Genomic DNA, 18,546 nt, shown 5'->3' on the forward strand with positions numbered 1-18,546 from the left:
ACTGGGGTCCCAGCACTGAGTCTTGCGGTACCCCACTAGTCACTGCCTGCCATTGTGAAAAGGACCCGTTTACTCCCACTCTTTGCTTCCTGTCTGCCAGCCAGTTCTCTATCCACATCAATACTGAAACCCCAATACCGTGTGCTTTAAGTTTGTATACTACTCTCTTATGTGGGACCTTGTCAAAAGCCTTCTGAAAGTCCAGATATAACACATCCACTGGTTCTCCCTTATCCACTCTACTAGTTACATCCTCGAAAGGGGGGGGGGGGTAGTGGAGTGGTAGGGGAGAACCGTTTCTCTTAGTCACTACCTGGTCGAGGAATATGTCTTTCCTCAGACCAGCGATCCCCGCATATTAACACTATCCTAAACACACTAGGGACAATTTTCATATACACCAAGCCAATTCACCTACAAAACTGTATGTCTTTGGAATGTGGGAGGAAACCGAAGATTTCGGAGAAAACCCACGCAGGTCATGGGAAGAACGTACAAACTCCGTACAGACAGCATCCGTTTTGGGGATTGAACCCAGGTCTCCGGCGCTGCAAGGCAGCAACTATACAACTGCGCCACCGTGCTGTCCTTAGTTAGGATATCCTATAATATAACCAACTATTACCTTGATAAATCAGCATTGCAACTCCATTGTCTAGTATATCTTTCCTAACTTGCAGTGACATGAGCATGTTTTGTACAAGTGCAGCTTGATCCATATCCATCTAAAAAATTTTACACAAAATATTAAGTCTCTTTTTATATATTTAATTTGCCAGTTGCAAGTTCACCAGCCATTCAGATTAATGAGAGGCATTGCCTTCATTATTTAGCACCCTCTTCAAAGTAACCTATTAGACTTTAAAATACTGCTTAAGCAACTGTCACAACCTTAACTGAATGCACTTCATTCTGTAAGCAAGCTGCAAATAAGTACAAGGGCTATTAAACTGGCAACGATGATTTCATAGGACCAAATCCTTGATCAATCTATTTTAAAATAATGGGAGTCGGTGATTTACGTATTTAACATAAAAAACAGACATGATTTAGGATAGAAAGAATGAAAGACACTGTTAAAGTTTTGCTTCTCTGTAGCAAAAATGAATACAAACACTTAATTTCAGATATTTATTAGACTTCATCGAGTTTATTTTGAAACTGATGTCAACAGTTTCATGCTCTGTTCTTGACAACACTGACATTAACTATCCACTTCAGCTTTAGATTGGGCGCTCACGGGGTCTTGTGACGATGTTCCACCACAATGGAGGAAACTCTCCTTCTTTACGGGCTGGAGGCAGAGTCTCACTCTTAGGATTTTCAGTCACTTCCTCCTGCAGTTGCTTCATCTACAGCATGGAAGAAAACAGTGTTGCATGGGACTTGCAATTCAGTTCCTCTATAATGCACTAACAGTAATTTCATTTTTAGAGGCATACATTTATTTGGGGATCCAAATTGCATCCAAGAATTATAAATAAATATGTATATATACACATACACACGAGAGTTCAGCAACATCCTCTCTCACTGCTCACCCTCTGTGATCCCTCCTGCTCTCCGACCATGTTTTAACCCACACCAACCACGTTTGACATAATCTTACAGACCATTTCAGATGTCATCACTTCCAGCTGTCTGCCATCCAAAGCCTCCAACCTGATTGTTCCCTAGCCCCACAAGGCCCAGTTTTATCTTCTCAAAATCCACAAACAGAACTGCCCTGGCAGATCCGTTGTTTCAGCTTATTTCTATCCCACTGAATTAATTTCCACATACCTCGACTCCATCCTATCCCTCCTGGTCCAATCCCTCCCTACCTATGTCGAAGACCTCACACGCCCTTCATCTCTTCAATTACTTCAATTTTTCAGGCCCTGGCTCCATCATCTATACTATTACTAAAACTCTCATCTTGACCACTTCCGTTTAAAAAAAAAATTGCTCAAAAATGGTACCGTTTATCAATAGGATTTTTTTCACTCACCGTCTCCATCACAGGAGACAGACTATCAACTGAACTATTATAAACCCACTGAATCCAACAGCTATCTAGACAACATTTCTTCCCACCCTGCTTCTTGTAAAGGCTCTATCCCCTACTCCCACATCTGCGTCCAAGATGAAGTGTTTCATACCATGACACCATGCACTCATTCTTTAGGGAACGGGGGTTCCCCTCTTCCATCATAGCCAAGGTCCTCATTCGGGTCTCCGCTCTTGCTCCCCCTCCCCCTCCCCCGTCATTACAGGGACAGAGTCCCCCGAGACCTCACCTTCCACTCTGTCAGCCGTCGCAAACAGCACATAATCCTCTGACATTTTCGCCACATCCAACGGGATCCCATCACTAGTCACATCTTCCTATCTCCAGCGCTGTCTGCAAAGACCATTCCCTCCCTGGTCAACTCGCCCCTTCTCACCCATACCACCACTATCTCCCCCCCCTCGGTACTTTGCAACATCTTTCCCCTCGACTCTGTCCGAGAACCTCAACGGTCTTTTCAGGTGAGGCAGAGGTTCACTTGCACCTCCTCCAACCTCATCTACTATCCTCTGTTCCAGGTGTGGACTTCCCATTATCAATGAGACCAAACGCAGGCTCAGTGATCGTTTCACTGAAAACCTCCGCTCAGTCCGCCTGAACCTACCAGATCTCCCGGTTGCTGGATGCTTTAACCTCCCCTCCCATTCCCATACTGATCTTTCTCTCAAATTGGAGGAACAACACCTCATATTTATCTTGGGCAGCTTACACTCCAGCGGTATGAACATTAAGTTTTCTAACTTCAAGTAACCCCTGCTTTCCCTCTCTCCATTCCTCTCCTTTCCCAGTTCTCTGACCAGTCTTACTGTCTCTGACTACATTTTATCTGTTTGCTTTGTTGTTAGCTTCTCCCAGCTAACAATGATTCTTGATTTTCCTTGGTGTCCATTCCCTTTGCCCTGTTTTATCTATCTCCTCACCCCCTGACGTCAGTGAAGAAGAGTCTCGACCGGAGTGTGTGTGTGTGTGCACGCGCACACATCACCAATAGTAAATCATCTTCTGAGTCCAAGAAATAATTAATCTCTACTGCAAACTAATAGGCTTTTCTCCCAAATGTTCAATTACCAGTGGTCAATAGATGCTCAAACAACAGTGTGCAAGACCATTTTATTACAAAGCGACATGCAATGCCCGCATCATATTACACTAAAGTCAATGTTCCAGAGTATTGTCATACCGCCGGGCTAAATGTTTTTGCTTATATATAAATTATTACACAAGAAAGGGTTTTAGTTAATATAGGCCATACTGTCATTTATTTCACCTGTTTTGGTCAATATCCTTTAGCGCACCTTTTTCAACCACTAAACCTACAATCTTAAATATTGATATGGTCTAATCATTATCTCCACATAGGCATTTCATAGTCTCACAGGGCACTATTTTCAAAAACAAGTTTCTCCCACTTCCTGTCCTAAATGTTATTAATCTTACAGGCAGGTTCTTAATCACTAAAAATCATATTTTAATCTATCTTTGGTTCCTATATCATATTGCTCCATATTTTATTCTAATGCAAACACTCACAAATGCAAGAATTTATTCTCACAGGTCTCTCCCAGTTAACAAAGGACCCATTGTTACATGAAACTTCACACCGTGGGAGGTACAGTATACCTTATTATGTGAGATGGGGGGGGGGGGGGGATGCCAGTTGTTGCAGATGGTAAAATAAATCAGAAGCTAATCATTCTCCTCCCAGTAAGTATGCAGAAAAAACAAAGTAAACTGCACTTGTTTTAACAAGTCGAAACTTGTGGATAAATGTGAGGTTATCCATTTTGGTGGCAAAAACAGGAAAGCAGACTATTATCTAAATGGTGGCCGATTAGGAAAAGGGGAGATGCAGCGAGACCTGGGTGTCATGGTACACCAGTCATTGAAAGTAGGCATGCAGGTGCAGCAGGCAGTGAAGAAAGCGAATGGTATGTTAGCTTTCATAGCAAAAGGATTTGAGTATAGCAGCAGGGAGGTTCTACTGCAGTTGTACAGGGTCTTGGTGAGACCACACCTGGAGTATTGCGTACAGTTTTGGTCTCCAAATCTGAGGAAGGACATTATTGCCATAGAGGGAGTGCAGAGAAGGTTCACCAGACTGATTCCTGGGATGTCAGGACTGTCTTATGAAGAAAGACTGGATAGACTTGGTTTATACTCTCTAGAATTTAGGAAGATTGAGAGGGGATCTTATAGAAACTTACAAAATTCTTAAGGGGTTGGACAGGCTAGATGCAGGAAGATTGTTCCCGATGTTGGGGAAGTCCAGGACAAGGGGTCACAGCTTAAGGATAAGGGGGAAATCCTTTAAAACCGAGATGAGAAAAACTTTTTTCACACAGAGAGTGGTGAATCTCTGGAACTCTCTGCCACAGAGGGTAGTTGAGGCCAGTTCATTGGCTATATTTAAGAGGGAGTTAGATGTGGCCCTTGTGGCTAAAGGGCTCAGGGGGTATGGAGAGAAGGCAGGTACGGGATACTGAGTTGGATGATCAGCCATGATCATATTGAATGGCGGTGCAGGCTCGAAGGGCCGAATGGCCTACTCCTGCACCTAATTTCTATGTTTCTATATAAGTTCGTCATTCAATGGCATTACTGCCATATTGCAAGTACTCAAGAGTTTCTATCTTTTAAGTAGCTTACTTTTAATATTCTTTTGCTTCCAACCAATTTAAAAAAATGTCAAATGTTAATATTTTTCTCAAACATTTTCAAACAAATGTGTTCCCCGTCTTCATTGCAGCGAAAACTGTTAAGTGACATTAAATAAAATGTTTTGTTTTACCAAAATGTATGTAAACTAGTAAGTCCTGTATTTGGAAAGAAGTCTGCCCAGCAGTTTACAAGAGCAGAATTCTAGTTCGGCAGAAATAGTTTTATGAAAAGCAATCAAATTAACATTTTCTGATCAATGATCAGAGTGAATACAAATTTCACTTTGGATCAAAAGGAAAGCACCTCACCAAACTAAAATCAGGAATGATTAAATGTTAAAGCGTAACTATCCCATTCTTCCTAAAATTCTATAATACTACTGCAATGCCTATTCATTGTAATAATTGGGTACCAATTACACACTATGTTAAGATTCTTAAAGTGCTGGTGATGGAATATTTTAAATAAATTACTTGGCAGGCAAATGAAAATCAGGTAACCAATATAGTTGGAATTGTTACGCAAAGGGAACTGAATACTTGAAAGGGCTGAGGAGAGAAAGAGTGGGATTACCTTAACTGCGCTTACTTAGATCCAGGGCAGATATTATGGGCTGAATTACTTATTTTCATATTGTAACCTGTGAAAAGCACAGCCAACAAAACATTACACTCACCTCTTTATCCCAACTCAGAAGGCGAAGCTGCTTCCATTGTTCTCGTTTGGCAAAGTAATCTGGGTACATCGCCTTCTCAGATGGATGCCAGTAATCTAAATAGAATTCAGGTACCTATTAAAAAAAAGTAAAATATTAAATAAATTCAAATCAATGGAGAATTGTGTAATGTTAACAATAACATTAAAATAGATGAGTATATTGTTTAGAATATGAATAACAATTCTTGCCTACATGACTTCCACCCAACACCATCTAGATATAGGAATAAAGCAGCCTCTTGCCTATTTAGCAGCTGTTTAATGATAGTAGGTGAATGCAAATCCAATCCCTGAGAAGGAAGGAAATTTCCAATATCCATTCACGTATACGATCGGGACACCTGGTACAGCTTCTTATAAAGATTGCAGGTTAGCAATTTGATCATCCTTTTCAAAGATCTCAAGAAGGTGGCAAGAGGAAAAGCTGGCTTACAATGTCTACGGAGACGAATAGAAAATGAATAAGGTACTTCATGAGAGACCTCCACAAGAAAGATTTCAGACTGGAGAGAGGGTGCTTGACTCCAGCCGGCAGATCTTGATCTGCTGTGACTGGCACAGAATATTATAAACCTCCTCCAATCCATTCTAACTAACCCCATCAGTTTCTTTTTCTCTTCATAACATTATCTACAGCACTTGTTTAGTGTCCCTTTCAAGGCACTGTTATTTGACTCAGTCACTCAAGACATTCAGTTTTCTTGCAATTTTTAAATATATTTTATTGCACTCATTAGGTATCAATTATTTAAAAGATGAAACAAGACTGAAAGAGCAGATGATTTTCTCCCCCTATCAGCTTTGTATCTTTGTGGTGTCCCATTGTGTTTATTAACCACTGACAAAACTAGATGGATGTAAAAAGTGGAAGTAGTATCCTATGGAAAGAGGTAAACAATCCCCTAATGAACAGGTACAATCTACAGTTCTGACACATCCATTTGTGATTGCTGGACAATTAAGCAGCTAGTAGGTAGGGAGACTCCATAGATATTCCATATTGGTGGAGTCAGGCCAGCGTGTCAAAGAGAAGGCTGCAGATCCACTCATTTCCAACCTGATTAGATGATACTCAGCTGAACAACATGAAGAACTGTTTTCCCAAACCAACTAAACCTCTGGTCAATTGTTCTAGTATAGCTACAATACTGGATTCTTCGCAATGTAGACAATTGATCAGTATTGTCACAAGCAGAAAATAATCTATCTGTCCACTTATCAACCCACTAGGCTATGCTTAAAGTGACAGGAGGAGACTTGAATGTGCATTTAAACTGGCACGTTGTTATCACTAACCCGCTCACTAATGCCGTGTGTAGCACCATTAGATATTGATCTCATTACAATCTTGGCTTTGCATGGACAGAGCCAACAGCAAAGCTGAAATGAGAGAGACTTAACATCAAGGGAGCGTTCAGCTAAATGTGGAAAAAGGGAACCTAGATTAATGGAAGTTAATGGGAAGCAAGTGGAAAACAACCCACAGCCTGTAGACATACTTAGCATGTAGGAAGATATTTATGTTTTTTTGGTCAGTCCCAGGACACTGCTCCATGAGTTCCTCAGGACTGTGTCATAATCCCAACTAAGTCCATCTGCTTCAATGACATTCTCTCCATCCTAAGGTCGTAAGTTGGGATGTTCATTGATAACAGTAGAGCTGTCAATTCCATGGATGACTCCTCAGTTGATGAAGCTGTCCATTCCAAACGCAGCAAGATCTGAACAACAATCAAGCTCTGATAAGTAACATTTCAGCCCGAATATATCAAACAATGTGCAACTCTACAAGAGGAAGTCCAGCTATTGCCTTTTGACCATCGTCCGTATTAACTGCATCAGCTCCCTAATAATAGGGATCTTCATTAATCAGAGATTTAAATGCACTGACCAGATAATTAGTGTAACTGTAAGACAAAGTCAGAAGCTGGTTAACCAGTGATGAGTGACACCTCACCTTTTGACACCCAAACCCACTAGCATGGAAAAGGCAGAAGTTAGGAGTTATAGAAACATAGAAACATAGAAAATAGGTGCAGGAGTAGGACATTCGGCCCTTCGAGCCTGCACCGCCATTCAATATGATCATGGCTGATCATCCAACTCAGTATCCTGTCCCTGCCTTCTCTCCATACCCCCTGATCCCTTTAGCCACATCTAACTCCCTCTTAAATATAGCCAATGAACTGGCCTCAACTACCTTCTGTGGCAGAGAATTCCAGAGATTCGCCACTCTCTGTATGAAATACTCGCTACTTGCCTGGATAAGCGCAGCACTAACATTCGAGAACCTCAACACCATTCAGGACAGGACTGACTGATTGATGAGCACCTCCCACCATAACTCAGAGTACAGTGGAGTAGCAGTGCTTACAGCATCAAGAAAATGCCTTCACCCGCACATTTCCTTCTATGTCACATGCCATCTTGTCTGAGATATTGTGGTTGAACCTAATATCTGGAACTCCTTGCCTAATTGGAGTACTTCACCACACAAAGACTAGCTCAATTAGTGTAAGTAAAATAAAAAATTATGCACCTGCTTCCCCATCACACAATTGCAAACTTGGATTCTCTCATTCTCATCCCAATACCTTTGAATTCCCCCATCGCCACCCTTATTCACTTCACTGATGATCTGCCCAAAAGGCAGTGATAGATATCTCTGCCTTTTAACCAGTTTCCTTCCTACCATGTCCATCCACCCTCCACTATGCATAATTGTTTTCAAAGATCAGTGTTTTTATGCAAAAATAAACTAAATGGGAATGCAGTGTTGCACTGCCTGTCTTTCGCCCCATTGGTCTTTCCCCATTACTGACCCTAGTTTCACAAGCATGTAAAACTAGAATCAGTCTCAGTAATAAAAATAATGAGCAAGAGTATTTTCTTAGTTAAAACACTGGAATGGTATTGCATGTTTTTTATAAAATAAATATTATACAAAATGAATTTCATCTCACACCTTGTAGCATTCATATCTTTCATAGGATGTGCCTCCTGGAGAATCAGGGAAGATGTAAGGTTGAGGATGCTGCTTGGACCAGAATTCTTCCTCACCAGCCTTCAGCAACTTAGTGGCCTTGACCATGTCTGTTTCATCTTGATGTTCATCAAATCTTGCTCGCAGCATGCAGGCATAAAAACGGTATTTGTCTCTGATTAGGTAAATAGGAAACATAAACACCAGAAGCTGTTTTTTTCTCCAAAGTGTATTCAACAAAACATGCAGTATCATAATCATCATAAAATTTACTAAAATTATGGAAGATAAATCAAGTATTATTGCTCTCCTGCTTGTCAATTACCAAAAGATTCCCTGGCTACAGGGTTTCTACAGCTATATTAATAGTAAAAGGATAACGAGGGATAAAATTGGTCCATTGGAGAGACAGAGTGGACAGCTATCTGCAGAGCCAAAAGAGATGGGGGAGATATTGAACAATTTCTTTTCTTCGGTATTCACCAAGGAGAAGGATATTGAATTATGTGAGGTAAGGGAAACTAGTAGAGTAGCTATGGATACTATGAGTATCAAAGTAAAAGAAGTACTGACACTTTTGAAAAATATAAAACTGGATAAGTCTCCAGGTCCTGACAGGATATTCCCTAGGACATTGAGGGAAGTTAGTGTAGAAATAGCCGGGGCTATGACAGAAATATTTCAAATGTCATTAGAAACGGGAATAGTCCCCGAGGATTGGCGTACCGCGCATGTTGTTCCATTGTTTAAAAAGGGTTCTAGGAGTAAACCTAGCAATTATAGGCCTGTTAGTTTGACTTCAGTGGTGGGCAAATTAATGGAAAATATACTTAAGAGATAATATATATAAGCATCTGGATAAACAGGGTCTGATTAGGAACAGTCAGCATGGATTTGTGCCTGGAAGGTCATGTTTGACTAATCTTCTTGAATTTTTTGAAGAGGTTACCAGGGAAATTGACGAGGGTAAAGCAGTGGATGTTGTCTATATGGACTTTAGTAAGGCCTTTGACAAGGTTCCTCATGGAAGGTTGGTTAAGAAGGTTCAACTGTTGGGTATAAATGCAGGGTAACAAGATGGATTCAACAGTGGCTGAATGGGAGAAGCCAGAAGGTAATGGTGGATGGTTGTTTGTCGGGTTGGAGGCAGGTGACTAGTGGGGTGCCTCAGGGATCGGTGTTGGGTCCTTTGTTGTTTGTCATGTACATCAATTATCTGGATGAAGGTGTGGTAAATTGGATTAGTAAGTATGCAGATGATACCAAGATAGGGGGTGTTGTGGATAATGAAGAGGATTTCCAAAGTCTACAGAGTGATTTAGGCCATTTGGAAGAATGGGCTGAAAGATGGCAGATGGAGTTTAATGCTGATAAATGTGAGGTGCTACACCTTGGCAGGACAAATCAAAATAGGACGTACATGGTAAATGGTAGGGAATTGAAGAATACAGTTGAACAGAGGGATCTGGGAATAACCGTGCATAGTTCCTTGAAGGTGGAATCTCATATAGATAGGGTGGTAAAGAAAGCTTTTGGTATGCTAGCCTTTATAAATCAGAGCATTGAGTATAGAAGCTGGGATGTAATGTTAAAATTGTACAAGGCATTGGTGAGACCAAATCTGGAGTATGGTGTACAATTTTGGTCGCCCAATTATAGGAAGGATGTCAACAAAATAGAGAGAGTACAGAGGAGATTTACTAGAATGTTGCCTGGGTTTCAACAACTAAGTTACAGAGAAAGGTTGAATAAGTTAGGTCTTTATTCTCTGGAGCGCAGAAGGTTAAGGGGGGACTTGATAGAGGTCTTTAAAATGATGAGAGGGATAGACAGAGTTGATGTGGATCAGCTTTTCCCTTTGAGAATAGGGAAGATTCAAACAAGAGGACATGACTTCAGAATTAAGGGACAGAAGTTTAGGGGTAACATGAGGGGGAACTTCTTTACTCAGAGAGTGGTAGCGGTGTGGAATGAGCTTCCAGTGGAAGTGGTGGAGGCAGGTTCGTTGGTATCATTTGAAAATAAATTGGATAGGCATATGGATGAGAAGGGAATGGAGGGTTATGGTATGAGTGCAGGCAGGTGGGACTAAGGGTAAAAAGTTGTTTGGCACGGACTTGTAGGGCCGAGATGGCCTGTTTCCGTGCTGTAATTGTTATATGGTTACACCAGATAAACACCATTCCCACCTGTTGTGGGAGATTACCAGGCAGAGAAAAAGATTCAAAACAATAGTTCAAAAATATCACTTAACCATCATACAATACATATATTACACATCATAATAGTTTGATGATCCTTGTCCCAATATAAACTTTATTCACGGTGCATGGGGGCAACTGGCAAGTTGCTTAGCACTGGCAAGTGGGCATATGACTCAAATGTAGAATTTGAATCATATGCCCACCATTTCACCCTGTGGAGATTAGACAGGAGCTAGAAAATGGACCTCATAACGAAAATTACCAGCCAGTGCTATACCTGCTATTGTACAGCAAAGATGCACATTCAGCACAGATGCACATTCTTCGATGACTGAAGTAGTTAGTACAAATTGGAGGCAATGATAAAACCAATAAGCAGGCACTTTGTGGCTGCAAACAATTCTTACTGAGAATGGGAGAACATTGCAGACACAACTGTTCAACCGTGGCAAGCACATAAACTAAACTCGTTACCTAATCACACTCCCCTCTCTTGAAAGGATGGTCACCAAATCACAACAACCTGGTGGGATTCAAACAAGCCTGGAGAAGAGTTAGTGTTCAAAAGGGAACTGCAGATGCTGGAATATCGAAGGTACACTTCGGATTTTTGTTTTGAAAGAGCAGCCGCATGCCATGACGACAAGAATCCCGTTTATTTCCTTCGCTCCATAGATGCTGCTGCACCCGCTGAGTTTCCCCAGCAATTTTGTGTACCCTGGAGAAGAGTTATGTGGGAATTGCAGTTCAGATGTAGTGGCAACAAAGTGGATTTGAGGGCAAGATCAGCCTCGACTTCTGCACCCCTCTCACCTCCTCTGAACTTTGTCAATAGGAATTCAAGATCTTACTGAATGAATCAGTATGAAACGTCTGGATGTTGCACGAGTTCAACTAAATGGTAAATATAATTTTAAATGGAAACACCACGACGCTGAGGCTCATTTTGTGAGACCAACAAGCACCAACACCTGCACTGTACGTTAATACAGGGAGCTTTTCTGAATTTAACTCCCGTCGCTGATTGAAGAGTGAAAGGGCGAACCTGAAAATGCACCAGGACTCTAAATGCCGCAGCGCCCTTTTGTAAAGTCGAAGCACTTTCTGCTGGTGCGTCAAGTAAGCAGCCATCGCACCGAGCGTCCTTCTCCTTCACCTTCCCTTCCGGGAACCCTGGGAAGGCGGAGGACCATCGTGCCCGGTGAATCACGGGATCGTGGAGGACCAACGGTTGTCAGCAAAGATCACAGAGCGGTGGAGCTATGTTTGGTTGTCAGCAAAGATCTTATAGCAGAGCTATAGGATCCGCTATAGGATCTTTGGTTGTCAGTGAACGGGGTGGCAGAATTACACTGGACCCAAATGGAAAAACAAGGAACAGCAAATATTGGTTCATAAAAGACACAAAATACTCAGCTGGTGATGCAGTATTTCGGGTCTGGACCATTCTTTAGACTAATTGGATGGAGTGTCCCCCGGTTACTCTTGCACAGTTTTTTTTGTATAGGGTGATTTCACCAAAGGTCAAATGACCGTAGATCCCCACTCACGTGACCGAAAACTCTCCTGAACACTTTCGAGGAATTGCACCCCATTTAAACCTTTCACTATGATTTTCACAGTCAGTATTGAGAAAGCTAAAATCCCCTACTACAACAACCTTATTTGGCCTGCAGTTGTCTGCAAGCTCCTGGCATATTTGTTCTGGTTCGGGTCGAGACCCTTCTTCAGACCTCAGATCCCACGCCAATTGGATTCTCACTTGACGCTATTCCCACCAAAGATACTCCCATCAAAGATTATAGAGCTCCGCTCTATGATCTTTGATTCCCACACTAGACATTCACCAGTCCGCACTCTCAAGGTCATCTAGCATGCACGAACCTCATTTTCCAAAGCTCACTTTAAACGCGCCAGGTGTCAATTTTTCATGCTCTCTTTAAACTCACCTGGGGCAGTGTTGGGGTAAAATAGGAATAATATTCAAAGAAAGTCTGTTTATATGGCACTAAATCCGGTGCAGGCCGGATTATCCAATTTCTAGTGTTCGATTTCGCTACGTCCATGCATATGTTTTTCGGATTTTTGTTTTGAAAGAGCAGCCGCATGCCATGACGACAAGAATCCCGTTGCTATTTCGTGTTGCAGACCCTGGACTCGGCGCGTCGATCCTGGCCCCAGGCTGCTCGATGCCATCTGGGCGGCGTTCCATTGCCGGAACGTTGGCGGCCGGTTTGAATCCGACCGTTAGGGAGGACGGTCCGGCCAGGGAGCGGGACCAGCACCAGCGCAGCAAGGGGGGCCTCGCCCACCCGGTCCAGCACAGCAAGGGGGGCCTCGCCCACCCCACCCCACCCGGACCAGCGCAGCAAGGGGGGCCTCGCCCACCCGGTCCAGCACAGCAAGGGGGGCCTCGCCCACCACACCCCACCCGGACCAGCGCAGCAAGGGGGGCCTCGCCCACCCGGACCAGCGCAGCAAGGGGGGCCTCGCCCACCCGGTCCAGCACAGCAAGGGGGGCCTCGCCCACCGCACCCCACCCGGACCAGCGCAGCAAGGGGGGCCTCGCCCACCCGGACCAGCGCAGCAAGGGGGGCCTCGCTCACCGCACCCGGCTCTCACAAATGGCTGAAGTAAGGCGCGATCCTGTCGTGCCCCGCGGGCCACAACCGCGGGAGACGACGCAATCTCGAAAGCGGCAATTTGCATAGATATCCTGAACACAAATAAGTGCGTCCACCTCTTCCTGTGATCCTTGAGGGTCTAGTAGTACCCCCATTCCTGGAGGCTTCTGCCCCCCCCCATGCCTGGAGGCTTCCCCTCCCCCCATTGCTGAAGGCTGCCCCCACACTCCTGAAGGCTGCCCCCCCCCCCCATTCCTGAATGCTGCCCCCCCACCATGCCTGGAGGCTGCCCCCCATTCCTGGAGGCTGCACCCCCCCCCATTCCTGAATGCTGCCCCCCCCCCATTCCTGAATGCTGCCCCCCCCACCATGCCTGGAGGCTGCCCCCCCCATTCCTGAATGCTACCCCCCCCCCCCCATTCCTGAATGCTGCCCCCCCCACCATGCCTGGAGGCTGCCCCCCATTCCTGAATGCTGCCCCCCCCCCACCATGCCTGGAGGCTGCCCCCCATTCCTGAAGGCTGCCCCCCCCCCCCATTCGAATTTACCAAAGTCGTTTTTAAACAATATTCAAAAATTAAGGTGCTCCAGGAAACAAACAATCACAATCACACACGTTCCCGCAGCCCGTTTCCTATCTCCGGCCTTAATCCAAGCACATGCAAATATGCCTAACCACATTCATGCATAAACCATAAGCATTCGTCTAATTGAGCATCAGTGGATGAAACCAATTACTGCTGCTCAGCATAATTTATAAGTAAATATAACAGCAATATGACATCCATGGGTGCATGGGAAGAGCTCTATCTTTGGCAACTGTGTGTTGAAATGATAAAGTAAAAGAAGTATTAGTAAAGTATTAGTAAAACTTACAAAATTCTTAAGGGGTTGGACAGGCTAGATGCAGGAAGATTGCTCCTGATGTTGGGGAAGTCCAGGACAAGGGGTCACAGCTTAAGGATAAGGGGGAAATCCTTTAAAACCGAGATGAGAAGAACTTTTTTCACACAGAGAGTGGTGAATCTCTGGAACTCCCTGCCACAGAGGGTAGTCGAGGCCAGTTCATTGGCTATATTTAAGAGGGAGTTAGATGTGGCCCTTGTGGCTAAGGGGATCAGAGGGTATGGAGAGAAGGCAGGTACGGGATACTGAGTTGGATGATCAGCCATGATCATATTGAATGGCGGTGCAGGCTCGAAGGGCCGAATGGCCTACTCCTGCACCTAATTTCTATGTTTCTATGTTTCTAAAGAGATAGTGCCAGAGAAGTTAAGGGGCCTGAAAACAGTAGAGTCCTAAGAATCTGAGGAAAGAGGGTGTTTGGAGGGCAGTGGTTGCTCTGTTTATTATCTTCCAAAATGACTAAGTGAGTTCGGGGACAGAGTGGAAAATGTGATTTTTGAGTTCCGATTGAATTTGGCGCAGCACCAATGCAGTTGTCAATGTACATGAAAATCAGTTTAGGGATGGGGCCTTAGTAAGATTGGAACAGTCTGCTCCACGTATCTCACAAAATGAAAGGCGTAGTTTGGGCTCCTGAGAGTTCACATAATTAACCTTTAATCTGTGGAGTTTGAGTGGGATTAAAGGAGAAATTGATCAATGTGATTGTCGGAGCCATTCATGCTTAGGCTAGTTAATGTTAGCATATTATATTATTTTGTCTAGATATTTCTAGCAGTATTATTTTGAATGCTTGTGGGTGGGCTTTTGATACGTAGATGAACGTTACATATATCATACCAGGAGAGGGAGTGGCCAGAGCAGACGAGCATGCATGGAAGAGAGAATACAGTCTGAACAGATGAGAGAGAGAGAGAAAAACAAGTTACAGATTGTATGAGAATAAGGAATACCTGGTATGAATCATCTTTGTACAACTACTTCAATAAAGAATCAATTAAACTGGAAAGAACAATGGAGGTTCCGTTTTATATCGTCTGCGTAAGTTCACTCCTACCTGCCTGTGTAGTAATTGCAACAGAAAGTTGGATATTGGAAAAGTTTGAAATTGCCATTATATTAAAGTAAGAATTGATCTCTATGAGTGAAACTGGAGCTTGAAACCTGGAACAAAGGATATGCATGACGCAGTCAACTGGACAAGGTCGCCTCCTGCACCATCTGAAGAATGACGATTGGAAACTTTGGAACCCAGCGCATAGGGACAGCGTGAATACCTACAGCCGAGCGTAAAGCTAAAGGCTTTATTGGAAAAACTAAGAAGCTGTATTGGAACGGCTACAATAAGCTGTATGGAGATTTGAGGTGTGACCGTGAAAATCACAACACTATCTGATGTTTTGAATTCCCGCTCATTTGTTTTGAATTCCAGCCTGTAAACATACGGCTTACGTCACTACGTCTTAAAGGGATAGTGAGCCAGTATGACGAAAGCTCAGCCACAAGAGGGCAATGTGGGACAGAAAACTACATACTCCTTTGCTGAAAGTGGAATACAACAGAGTGTTTTATATTCAGAAGGAATTGGACCTGAAGATAGTGTTTCGAATGTCACAAAAGGATCAAGCCACAAATCTAGTTCTTCATCATGTGCATTCTCAAAGGACTCTGCTTGCAAAAAAGCTCAGGCAGATGAGGCTGCTCACCAGGCACGGGTTGCCGCCCTGAACAAAAAGCATGAGCTTGAGGCACAAGAAGAACAGTTTAAGAGAAAGATGGAACAGTTGGAACTAGAGATGGAGCTGGCAGCAATCAATGCAAAGATCAATAAACTTGAGGCCAAGAGATCAAGAATAGACAATAGACAATAGGTGCAGGAGTAAGCCATTCGGCCCTTCGAGCCAGCACCACCATTCACTGTGATCATGGTTGATCATCCACATTCAGTACCCCGTTCCTGCCTTCTTACCATATCCCCTGACTCCACTATCTTTAAGAGCTCTATCTAACTCTCTCTTGAAAGCATCCAGAGAATTGGCCTCCACTGCCTTCTGAGGCAGAGAATTCCACAGATTCCCAACTCTCTGGGTGAAAAGGTTTTTCCTCATCTCCGTTCTAAATGGCTTACCCCTTATTCGTAAACTCTGGCCCCTGGTTCTGGACTCCCCAACATCGAGAACATGTTTCCTGCCTCTACCGTGTCCAATCTCTTAATAATCTTACATGTTTCAATAAGAACCCTCTCATCCTTCTAAATTCCAGAGTATACAAGCCCAGCCGATCCATTCTATCAACATATGACAGTCCCGCCATCCCAGGAATTAACCTCGTGAACCTACGCTGCACTCAGTCAATAGCAAGAATGTCCTTCCTCAAATTTGGAGACCAAAATTGCACACAATACTTCAGGTGTGGTCTCACTAGGGCCCTGTACAACTGCAGAAGGACCTCTGCTCCTCTACTCAACTCCTCTTGTTATGAAGGCCAACATGCCATTTGCTTTCTTCACTGCTTGCTGTACCTGCATGCCTACAGTGAGTGATGAACAAGGACCCCCCAGATCTCTTTGTAATTCCCCTTTTCCCAACTTGACACCATACAGATAATAATCTGTTTCCTGTTTTTGCCACCAAAGTGAATAACCTCACATTTATCCACATTAAACTGCATCTGCCATGCATCCGCCTACTCACCAAATCTGTCCCAAGTCACCCTGCATCCTCATAGCATCCTCCTCACAGGTCACACTGCCACCCAGCTTTGTGTCATCTGCAAATTTGCTGATGTTACTTTAAATCCCTTCATCTAAATCATTGATGTATATTTTAAATAGCTGCGGTCCCAGCTCCGAGCCTTGCGGTACCGCAGTAGTCACTGCCTGTCATTCTGAAAGGGACCCGTTAATCCCTACTCCTTGTATCCTGTCTGCCAACCAATTTTCTATCCATGTCAGTACCCTACCTCAAAACCATGTGCTCTAATTTTACCCACTAATCTCCTATGTGGGACCTTATCAAATGCTTTCTGAAAGTCCAGGTACACTACATCCACTGGCTCTCCCTTGTCCATTTTCTGAGTTACATGCTCAAAAAATTCCAGAGGATTAGTCAAGCATGATTTCCCCTTCGTAAATCCATGCTGACTTGGATCGATCCTGTTACTGCTAGAAGTGGTCGCACATTGAAGTGGTGTCCACTGATCAACAAGAAAGGACACATGAGCAAAGACTGCAAGAGTCATATGACTTGTGATGTGTGCAACCAAGATCATCCTGAAATACTTCATATTGAACAGAAGAACAAGGAGAAGAAGATGGAGCATGCAGAACAGAATGAGAAGCTAACTGTGAGATGCTGTTTTCTCACCTCAGATGTGTGGGCATATTGGGGTCGGTGAAGATACCTGCATCTTCTCCGTAGTACCAGGTCCGGTAAAGAGCCGCAAGGGGGACACGGTGTTGCAAACATACGCTTTTTTGGATCATGGAAGTTCAACTACCTTTTGCACAGAAAGCTTGATGAGAAGGCTGAAGATTACAGGACAAAAGATTCTCTTGCATACCATGAATGAAGAGAAACCTGTGATCAGTCATCATATCTCAGGTTTTGAAATATCTAGTCAGGACAAAGAAGATTTTATACAACTATCTGATGTGTTCACACTTAAGACCATGCCTGTTTCTCATCTAAACATTCCCAGGCAGGAAGACCTGAAACAATGGCCTTACTTGAAGGATACCAAGATTCCTAAACTAGGCTCTGACATCGACCTACTCATCGGAACAAATGCTTCAATATATTGGAACTGTGGGAGCTGGTCAACAGCCAAGGGGATGGACCATTCACCGTGAGGACCCTACTCGGATAGGTTGTCTATGGTCCCTTGAGAAGAGACAACAAAAACAGGGATAAAAATGGCTTCCCTGCTGCTGCTGTCAATCGAATATCTACTGTAAACCTAGAGCAGCTACTAGTCAAGCAATACAATCACAACTTCAGTGAAAGAACCAGTAAGGCAGCAGAAGAAATGTCCAGAGAAGAGGTAAAGTCCTTGGATATTATGAATCACTCAGTAAAGATGATAGACACTATTGTCTAAACTTACCTTTCAAACAATTGAAAGCGTCAGTTTGCTGAATAGCTGTTGCATTGCAGAGCCGTGCATCCAGAGCCTGAAATGCAGGTTTGGCAAGAATAAGTAATTTCATGATGAATGTACATCTTTCCTCATAGAAATGATTGATAATGGTTATGCTGAAATGGTACCAGTGGACCAGCTGAATCGAAGTGATCGAGAGCTCTGGTACATCTCACACCATGTGGTGTATCACTCAAGGAAAGGGATCTTGAAGGTGGTCTTTGACTGTAGTGCAGTCTTCAAAGGAACATCATTTAACTGCCAACT

General features: G+C 43.5%; 1 protein-coding gene across 1 annotated transcript; it reads right to left on the minus strand.

The window, feature by feature from the left end:
- Positions 1–1,117: 1,117 nt before the first annotated feature.
- On the minus strand, positions 1,118–11,813 carry ndufb9 (NADH:ubiquinone oxidoreductase subunit B9). The gene is made up of 4 exons (XM_033019012.1): positions 11,658–11,813; positions 8,391–8,583; positions 5,385–5,498; positions 1,118–1,352 (listed from the first exon to the last, which is right to left on the minus strand). Exons 1-4 carry the CDS (start codon positions 11,741–11,743, stop codon positions 1,224–1,226), a joined length of 522 nt encoding a protein of 173 aa, XP_032874903.1. The 5' UTR covers positions 11,744–11,813; the 3' UTR covers positions 1,118–1,223.
- Positions 11,814–18,546: the final 6,733 nt, after the last annotated feature.

The sequence above is a fragment of the Amblyraja radiata genome, chromosome 4 (genome assembly GCF_010909765.2).
Source record: "Amblyraja radiata isolate CabotCenter1 chromosome 4, sAmbRad1.1.pri, whole genome shotgun sequence".
In the NCBI taxonomy this organism is placed as follows: domain Eukaryota; kingdom Metazoa; phylum Chordata; class Chondrichthyes; order Rajiformes; family Rajidae; genus Amblyraja; species Amblyraja radiata.

Bases quoted from the DNA above. Each gene is read 5' to 3' on its own strand.
- ndufb9 (XM_033019012.1), bottom strand. From the start codon at position 11,743: ATGGCTGCTTACTTGACGCACCAGCAGAAAGTGCTTCGACTTTACAAA. The intron at 5,499-8,390 runs GTGTGAGATGAA...TTTTTTTAATAG, and splicing joins AAAGATATGAATGCTACAAG to GTACCTGAATTCTATTTAGA. The intron at 1,353-5,384 runs GTGAGTGTAATG...TCCATGCTGTAG, and splicing joins TTCTGAGTTGGGATAAAGAG to ATGAAGCAACTGCAGGAGGA.